This window comes from Arabidopsis lyrata (genome assembly GCF_000004255.2).
Source record: "Arabidopsis lyrata subsp. lyrata unplaced genomic scaffold ARALYscaffold_4, whole genome shotgun sequence".
Classification (NCBI taxonomy): Eukaryota; Viridiplantae; Streptophyta; class Magnoliopsida; order Brassicales; family Brassicaceae; genus Arabidopsis; species Arabidopsis lyrata.
The window spans coordinates 5,312,055-5,322,386 of NW_003302552.1; the positions used below are offsets into that span (position 1 = coordinate 5,312,055).

The 10,332-nt window shown below is 35.2% G+C and overlaps 1 protein-coding gene across 1 annotated transcript; it reads left to right on the forward strand.

Moving 5' to 3' along the window:
* The first annotated feature begins 5,589 nt into the window (after window positions 1–5,589).
* Window positions 5,590–6,230, forward strand: LOC9316789 (uncharacterized protein At2g29880). The gene has a single exon (XM_002878856.2). It carries the CDS (start codon window positions 5,596–5,598, stop codon window positions 6,199–6,201), a length of 606 nt encoding a protein of 201 aa, XP_002878902.1. The 5' UTR covers window positions 5,590–5,595; the 3' UTR covers window positions 6,202–6,230.
* Window positions 6,231–10,332: the final 4,102 nt, after the last annotated feature.

Here is a 10,332-nt window from a genome sequence, read left to right on the forward strand (position 1 = left end):
AAAATATTTTCAAACTTAAATGTTAAATTTAAATACGTGAAAATGGTTAGACTTAGCATCACGTTCTTTTGGTCCGTAAGTCTTGTGGTGTCATAAGTTCAACATGTTTTAACACATTTGGATTTAATTTTAAGGGTTTTTTCAAAAAAAATGTTTTAAGTACATCGCTTAGATATTTTTTAGCTAAAAATTTATTATACAAAATATTTTCAAACTTAAATGTTAAATTTAAATACGTGAAAATGGTTAGACTTAGCATCCCGTTCTTTTGGTCCGTAAGTCTTGTGGTGTCATAAGTTCAACATGTCTTCAAGTATTTAGATTTAATTTTAAGGTTTTTTTAAAAATAATGTTTTAAGTAAATCCTTTAGATATTTTTTAGCTAAAAATTTTTTATTATACAAAATATTTTCAAACTTACATGTTAAATTTAAACACGTGAAAATAATTCGACTTAGCATCCCGTCGTTTTGGTCCGTAAGTCTTGTGGTGTCATAAGTTCAACATGTTTTCACGTATTTAGATTTAATTTTAAGGTTTTTTCAAAAATAATGTTTTAATTAAATCGCTTAGATATTTTTTAGCTAAAAATTTTATATTATACAAAATATTTTTAAACTTAAATGTTAAATTTAAATACGTGAAAATGGTTAGACTTAGCATCCCGTCCTTTTGGTCCGTAAGTCTTGTGGTGTCATAAGTTCAACATGTTTTCACGTATTTAGATTTAATTTTTAGTTTTTTTCAAAAATAATGTTTTAATTAAATCGCTTAGATATTTTTTAGCTAAAAAAATTTTTATTATACAAAATATTTTAAAACTTAAATGTTAAATTTAAATACGTGAAAACGGTTAGACTTAGCATCCCGTCCTTTTGGTCCTTAAGTCTTGTGGTGTTATAAGTTCAACATGTTTTCACGTATTTAAATTTAATATTAATGTTTTTTCAAAAATAATATGTTTTAAGTAAATCGTTTAAATATTTTTTACCTAAAATTTTTTATTTTACAAAATATTTTCAAACTTAAATGTTCAATTAAATACGTGAAAACGGTTAGACTTAGCATCCCGTCCTTTTGGTCTGTAAGGCTTGTGTTGTCATAAGTTCAACATGTTTTTACGTATTTAAATTTAATTTTAATTTTTTTCAAAATAATATTTTAAGTAAATCGTTTAAATATTTTTTAGCTAAAATTTTTTTATTATACAAAATCTTTTCAAACTTAAATGTTAAATTTAAATATGTGAAAACGGTTAGACTTAGTATTTCGTCTTTTTGGTCTGTAAGTCTTGTGGTGTCATAAGTTTAATATGTTTTCACGTAATTAAATTTAATTTTAAGGATTTTTTTTAAAAATAATGTTTTAAGTAAATTAATGTTTTAAGTAAATTGTTTAGATATTTTTAGCTAAAAGTTTTTTACTATACGAAATATTGTCAAACTTAAATGTTCAATTTAATACGTGAAAACAGTTAGACTTAGCATCCCGTCGTTTTGGTCCGTAAGTCTTGTGGTATCATAAGTTCAACATGTTTTCACGTATTTAAATTTAATTGTATTAATCCAAAAATTAATATGATTAGGTTATAGTTTTACTTTCTTTTTGGTTTTAATTTTTACTTTTAATTAAACGGTAACCAAACAGGATATATATAATCGGTACGTTACTCACAAGTAAATAAGTAAAAACAAGAAAATTGGGCAAGAAAGTTGTAATTTTAAAGAACATGTAGTAAAAGTTGTACTCTTATAATTCAACTTGGGCAGGAAAATTGTTCGAGTGATTTGGGTTAGAGACGGCACTAATACTTGCTAGTTGTTTTGATTTTGAAGGAAAAACGGTCTATTTTCCCCCGAGAACTATCGTATCTGGCTAGATAAATCCCGATCTTTGACCTCTGTCTATATACCCATAAAACGAAAGTTAAATGTTTATTTCCCCACCAATTGAAAGTTCGAGAGCTTAATGTCCATGAATCCTGGTTTCGTCGGTTTAGTGCATAAACCCGAGACAGAACCATGTTTCGGTCGTAACTTAACAAAAAAAAAAACGATTCCTTTTTTAAACCCGACCCATTGCCGATTGGATAAAGAACAGTGCCTTTGCGTCTTTCTTCCGATTCTCCCGTAAACGTTGATCAGGCTCTGGTGGATTCTGATCTTCAAACTCATTCTCGACCAAATCCCATAACTCCTGCGACCAAAACATTGTCTTCATCTTGAGACTCCACAGATGGTACTTCTCCCCTTTGAACGTTGGAATAAGAGCTTGCAGATTCGTGCCGTTGCCATTGTTTGCCATCACTTCGTCTTCTTAAGAGAATTGAAACCTGGAATCGCTCTGATACCACCATTGTTGGAGAAATCAGAAAATTGCAGGAAAGAAGAAGAATTGAAACTGAAATTTACTCGATTGAATTGAGAAGTACTAAGTCTGAAAGTACAAAGTGCAAAGCTTAAATAGAGAAGAAGATAATTACGCATAACCCATGATAAGAAAATCCGAAATTAAACAAAAACAAGCTAATTAACTACCCACGATTGCTAAACCATAAACCCACGATTCAATTTTAAATCAATCAACACTCAGTATGTTGTATATCTCCTTCACAACCGTCTCAAACGCAGCTGCCACGTTTGATGAGTCCAAAGTCGATGTCTCCATGAAGAAAAGACCTTGTGCTTCAGCCAATGACTTCCCTTCCGCTGTTGACACTTCTCTCAAGTCCTTCAGATCCGACTTGTTGCCCACCAGGATCGTCACAACATTAATCAGAGTGTGCTGCAACAGTTTTATGAAGACAACCCTCAGTTTCATTATTCTTGAATCAATTATCATTAAAACTGATCTCTATCTTCAGCTTCGGGATCGACATCACCAACAAGATCAGGGTCGTGAAGGACTAACGACATCGATCAAATTTGGGGAAAAGTGATTTGGGGATTCTAGGGTTCGTCGAGAGCAATTTGGGGATTTTCGATTTTTGGTTTCAATTTTTGGTTTCGATTTGTTTTTTTGGGTAATGAGTCATAAACGGGTTGTAATTTGGGTTTAGGCTGGTTCTAATTAAGTTTAATTGGTTAAAGCATCGGTTTGGTATACAATAAACCAATTAAACCCAGCGCTATGGGGTTTTAAATATCGAACTTAAGATTCATGGACATTAAGCTCTCGAACTTTCAATTGGTGGGGAAATAAACATTTAACTTCCGTTTTATGGGTATATAGACAGAGGTCAAAGATCGGGCTTTATCTGGCCAGATACGATAGTTCTCGGGGGGAAATAGACCGTTTTTCCGATTTTGAACGTTATATTTTCATATACCATTTTTCTTAAGTATCCATTGTCACAACAACTAACGAGAGGCCGTAACTATGGCGGATGGCGCTTGAATGCGATGATCAGGATATATATAAGAAAATAAATCTTTTAATACTGATCAAGTAACAAGTATACTTAATAAATTAATACTGATCAAATAACAAGTATTTAAGAAAATAAATCTAAGGTGGTTATTGGTTACTTCTTGTACTTGTAATCAGTAACGTAGGTTTTTTTTTTTTTTCTGCAAAGAACACTTATATTGATTGTATACGATCAAAATACATGAGTTCAGTCAACCAAATTGGTGGATTTACACAATCGGAATAGAAGGTTCTATTTAAACAACCTTTTTTTGCTAGAGAATGAGCTACTTTATTACATAACCGGTTTGTATGAACACAGGAAACATCCCTAAACTTTGCTTTCCAAAAGAGAATATCTTGGTGCAGTCCATCAATTGCTATATCATTGGAGACACCATTGATGATGTTAATTAAAACCTCGCAGTCTCCTTCAAACATAACTGCCGTAAATCCCCTTAACCATGTTTGTTGTAATGCAAAAAGTAGAGCGTGCCCCTCAGCTTCAAGCGGTGATCGTGCTTGGTGTAATGTTGCTGCTCCCCAACATTTAGAGAAACCATCAGTAACGTAGGTTTTTAATTATTGTATTAAGTTAATAAATATAAACTAGTAACTAGGTTATAGTTTCATTTTTGGATTTAAAATTATCGTGTTTTTATTAAACTTCAAAGGGTAACGAAACGGGATAATAAATCTATAAGTAAAGAGACGAGACAACTCAAGTGAACCATTTTTTACAGACGATGTATGTATTTGGAAAATAAAGCATGGCGAGACATTAAGAACTTAAACATGTTAATTAACATGAACAAAGAATACAAAACATCACAAAAAGGAAAACATCTGTCTTCGTAAATGTCCCCTAATAAACCGAAAAACATAACATTTTTGTTTTTATGAAAAGTAGAAAGAGACATAAATGGATTCACAAAACCAAACATTAAAACTAAAAACGAAAGAAAAAAAAAAAAAAAAAAAACAGAAAGATTCAATCCTCATCACCTAACCAATTCCGCTTCAACTTCGGACCAGTAGGTCCTTCCTCTCCAAAAACTTCGTTAGGCAATCCTTTAATCGCACTCCTAAACGTATTCTTAAGAGTCTCCCCAACCATAATCTTCTCCACAACTCTAATCTCATTTTCATGACCATAATCAATCTTTGGTCCCCAATAATCTAAGATTACTATCACCGTACATTCCTGGATAAACAAATAATCTAAGATTACTATCACCGTACATTCCTGGATAAACCTATAAACTAAGGCAAACAAAGTTTGTGTTATTTGCATATGATGAACAAGATGTAGTTAGTGTGATGGAAGACAAAAAAAGAAAAGAAGAAAACCTGCCAACCAGCTTCAATCCGTGTTAAAAAAAATCGCTAGAGGCTAGTCGGGCGGTGAGGGTGGGCCTAGCGCTTAGCAAGAAAATCGGAGATTAAACGGAGATTAATCGGGGATTAGTTTTAGGGCTATTTAATGTTTTAAAAACATATTAATCCATTATAACTAAGAAATTTATATAATATTGTTTTTAAAATTGCATTAAACACATAAAAACAAGATTTAGGGGGGTGTATTGGAAGTAGGATTTTAATTTTTTTTGGGATTTTAGTAAAATCACCTGTTATTGAATTTGGGATTTTCAAATCTCTTCTCAAATCCAATGTTATTCAAACAACAATTTCTAAAGTTGATATCAAATCAACTGTTATTCAAATAATAATTCCTAAAATTGATTTTAAATCAACTGTTATTCAAAACACAACTTCTTTTTAATAAAAAAATCATGACATTGATTTTGGGAGACTTTGGATACAATTTTACATAAAAAAAATCCAATTGAAAAAATAACACCTTCGGAGGTGTTATTTTTGAAGAATTTTCTTTAAACAAAATTAAAAAAAAAAAGAAAAGAGAAATTGTCCTCATTCTCATCGTCAAAAACAAGACAGTCATTTTCTCTTCCTTCTCGGTTGTGACATCGCTTGGAGATTTTCGTTCGTGTCTCTCTTTTTGTTCATCATTTTCAATCTGGGTAAGTTTTCAAATTTGTTAATTCAGTTGAATTTCCCAACCCAAAATTATGGATTTCAATTTTCCTCATGATTTACGGTGGTCGACGGCCATAAGGCTGGTCTAATTTCTTACACAGTTCATTGCTTCACCAGAACAAAACAAATATGCGTAATGAGTCATTTGAAGATTTTGAAGATTTAAGAATGATATTTGGATCTAATACTGCAACTGGGCTTAATGCTGTGGGTTTAGGCGATACCGTTGATGCAGATTCTTACCAAGTTGGAGAGAATGACGGGATAATGGATGATATGGACAGAATACCATACGCTGAGAAATCTGTGCACGACGTTTTCTCTTCAATTGAGAAAAACAGGTTAGAAAAGCTTCCTCAACGAAAGAAAGCTAGAACTGATGCATTTAATTCGAACAAAGCTTTTGATGAAGTGAACACAGTGCAAGAGTTCGGTAATCAGATTCTTGGCATGATACAAAGAAGATGGGAAAAAGAAACTGAAGAAAAAGAAGCTGAAGACAAAGCTGAGAATGTGTGGGAAGCTATTACAGAAATTCCTGATTTGACCATCGATTTGCGTTACGAAGCCATGACGTTGGACATTAACTTTCTCAAATTCACAACCACACCACGAATTCTCTATTTTTATACTATAGACGACGTTGAACATATTTTCAAACGTATTGCAGAGAGAATCCAGTTTTTCTATTTTGTTGTAAAGCAACGTTGCAAAGAGAATATGTTTTTTGTGTAAACCAATGTCGCAGTGTTTTGTTTTGTAAATCCAATTTTTCTATTTTTTGTTTTAAAAATCTCACCAAATCATCCAAGATTATCTATTTAAAATCACCAAATCTCATCAAATAAAATCTCACCAAATCATCAAATATTTTATAATTCCACCATTCAACTCACTTAACTTTCTCAAAATCCAAAATTTCCTAAATTCCACCAAATCCTCTCAAATCTTTAATTCAATACACCCCCCTTAAATCTCAAATTTATGATTTTTATACAAATTACGAATATAAGTAGAACGTTTTGAATTTTAGATACAAAAAAAAAATCAAAAAAAAAAAAAAAATTGGGGACCGAAAGAACCGAGTGGTATGAGTGGAAAATGATTATCAAATGTGGTAGAAATGGAAAGGCTTTGGTCAAATGTGGTAGAGTTGACCAAATTTCCATTTGATTATTTGACATATAATTAGATTATTCCAATTAAAATATATGATGTAAGATGATGACATAAAAAAAGAGTAAATGGATGAGTAAAACAAATGCACATTTGAATTGATCGATCAAAGTATGTACCATATATGCTATTTGTATTTAATGACAACTAGTAATTAAATTTTACATCATGAAAAATATAGATGCACTACAAGAAAACACGGTATTAGCGACTTAATTCGGCGACTGAATATGTAGTCGTTAAATTTGGCGACTAATTAGGGACGTATTAGCGACTAAGTAGTCTATATTAAACATTAGTCGCTAATCAGTCTTTAATGTGAGACTGATTAACGTAGTCGCTAATAGGTCGCCAGTTACAGCTACTATTTAGCGACTCATTTATTTTATTTGGGCAATTAATTGGGATTTTACGGGCTTGATCCAGTAATTTTAGCCCATTAAGCTCGGAGTATTTAAACTCGGAGTCGCGAAACCCTAACCCTAATCCCCTTTTCTTCTCTCTCGACGAACCCGACGAACCCTAACCCAATTCCCCTTTCCTTCTCTCTCAATTCGATCCTAATTCTTCATCAATCCTCTCAATCTCTCCATTGAACGCTTGAATGATGAAGACTCGTGGTGGAAAAGGCAAGAGAGGAAGGGGATCGAAGATTCCCCCCCAAAATCGACCCACTTCTTCCCAGCCTGTACGAGTTGAATCGAAGACCTTGAATCGAAGACCTAGGGGTCTTCCCAGCCAGTACGAGTTCACGCCGGCGAATCGTCAAGCCCCACTTCAAGATTCTGAACAAGAGCCGATTGCACAACCTCCAACGGGTCCAACCATCAGGGACTATCCTCCTCCGACGCAACTTTTCCAGTCAGGCGAAGGATCTCCTCGCGGATCTGGCTCGACTCCATTTCGAGCATCCGGATCGACTCAACCTAGATCTGGAGGATCTGTTCATCGTCTAGCCTCCAATCAGTCTCCAGCGTCGGTTCAACGGGAAGCTTACAATCAGTCTCCAGCGCCGGTTCAACGGGAAGCCTCCAATCAGTCTCCAGCGCCGGTTCAACCGGAAGCCTCCAATCCTCCACCTCGGCAGGCGTCAAATCCTCCACCTCGAGCCTCTGTATCACATCACAGCTCTCAAGCTCAAAACTCACATGCGGAAGAAGATGAAGATGAGGAAGCTGAGGCTGATTATGAAAGGGAATCAACTCTCCCTGAAGATTCGCTTGCTACTCTCCATGAGTTGCTTCTTCAGCCAGGACGTGAGAAGTTTACAACGGTCATCTCTCCCACATTTGAGCCTGGAACCTATTGGTAAGCTGAGTAGATTAGGTTTAGGGTTAATATTGAGTAATGTGTGTGTGTATCTGCTAAGTAGATTAGGTGTGTATATGGTAAGCTGAGTATATTAGGTTTAGGGTTAATATTGAGTAATATGTGTGTGTATGGTAAGCTGAGTAGATTAGGATTATGTGTCTATAAAGCTTGCTAATTGGTTTATGTAATTGTAGGTTTGGTCACGACAATGGTAAGCTGACCCGGAAGATCACAAAGGTATTCACAAACAAGTTTAATGGGCCATATTACAATTGGAGCTGTGTACCTACTGAAAGAAGACACAAATACTTCCTCGAATTCGCGGTAAATTAACTTCTATTGTCTGTATCCATTTGGTTTGGTTTGGTTGTTTGATCACTAACATCAAACTCTCCTCTTGTTTTGTAGAAAACACACACATGGCATCCATCACTGACCGGTGTAATTGAAGAGAAATTCTACAAAATATGTCAGCTGCGTATGAAGGACATGGTTTCTAAGGCTTGCTCAAAACGAGCCACTGAGAGACCGCCATGGATTGAGAAGACATTGTGGAAGGAAATGTGTGAGTATTGGGACACAGAAGAAGCACTTGCCAAGAGTTCAACCACATCAGCAGCTCGAATGTCTGACCGTAATGGTCTTGGTCCTCACAAGCATGTATCGGGGCCAAAGTCTTTCTTACAAATCGAGCAAGAGATGGTAAGTTACATCAAGCACTCTTGTTTATTTACATAATGGTTTTCCTTAAGAATTTGAATTTTTTTGTGAACAACATTTCAGGAAATTGAGCTGGGAAGACCACCTACTATTGGTGAGATATTCATTAGGACTCATACCAAAAAAGATGGGAGTTTTGTTGATAGGAAGGCGCAGGAAATTCATGAGGCATATTTGAAGAACAAGGAAGCTAAGTTGGCTGCCCTTGTGAATGATGAAGGGTCTGATGGTACATCCCGTCGATCAGAACTATCTCAAGAGGAGGATGATGAGATCTTCCTTCTGGTAATGTGGTTGATCCTCTTTTTTTTTATTATTATCACTTACTTCATCTTTTAAGAACTAATCCTCTTGTCTTTTTTTTTGCAGTCAACTGTCACAAACGAGAGAGGGGTATACTTCGGAATGGGAAGCTTAGGGAGGTACATCAATGGGAAGCGGAAGCACCCAGGAAGCAGTTCTGCTTTCACTTCCTTGCAGTCACAGCTTGAGGAAGCCAACCGCAAGATAGAAGAACAAGCGACTCTCCAAGCACATCGGGAGGCAGAGGCATTGCGGGTGAAAGCTGAGCAAGCAGAGATCAAGCGTGTTGCTAATGAGCAACAAGCAGAGATCAAACACTTGAGGATGGTGAAGAAGTACTTGACCGAAACTGACCCCAAGTTTCTCGCCTTTCTCGAGTCTGCTTCAGAAGATCAAACAGAAGAGTTCCAGACTGCTAATGCTTCACAAGATCAAGCCTAGGAGTGAACATCTCATCTCCCCTTCCTTTAGTTGCTTTTCTTGTCTAAACTTAAAAACTTGATATTATGTAGCTTGAATTTTATGTTGTGAACATGTTTGAATTATGTTGTGTGTTTGAATCAAGGTTCTTTGTTTGTTAAATATAGTTTTTTTAAATTTAGGATTCCATAAATTAGAATGTAAAATTGATAATTAAACCTGTAATCAGTCGTCAATTAGTTGCATTTCAGTCACCAATACTTAAACTAAACAGACGCCATATGGTGGCAAAACAGTCGCTATATCAGTCACCAAATAGTCGCCAAAGAGTCACTATGTAGTGGCAATAATGTCTCCAAACAGTCGCTAATTTGGCGACTGTTAAGCGACTAAATAACGGCACATAATTTAGTAGTTATTCAGTCGCTAAATGGCGACTGTTTGGCGACTCATAAATTTAGCGACGCAAGGTTTACCGACTACGTGTTTTAGTCGCCAAACTGTCGTCTTAATAGGTTTAGCGACTACTACGCTACTTAATGTGTGGTCGCTAATTACATGTTTTCTTGTAGTGATGGTTCCACCATGGCTACAAGAGAGAGTAATTAACACCGAGGACAATGCATAAAAGGTGTACCTCATGGTCTCCAGGGGAGCTTTGATGAGTCTTTTTTCTGAATCTCTCAATGGATTTTGAGCGTAAGATTTCTTCTTTCTTTGTTCTTCTGATAGCAACAATGTTTTCCGGACACTCTCCATTCTTGTGCCACACCTGACCTGAGTTATAGCTTTTGCATCTTTCTTGGTGTTCGTAGAATGATTACCTTTTGGGATAAAACTCGGTCTCATCTACGTGCAAAAACTTCCCGTTTCAACATGATCATGCATAAACAAAAGAGAGACCATAAACAAAGGCAAACCTGAACTGTGTGGTTT

Bases quoted from the DNA above. Each gene is read 5' to 3' on its own strand.
- LOC9316789 (XM_002878856.2), top strand. From the start codon at position 5,596: ATGCGTAATGAGTCATTTGAAGATTTTGAAGATTTAAGAATGATATTT.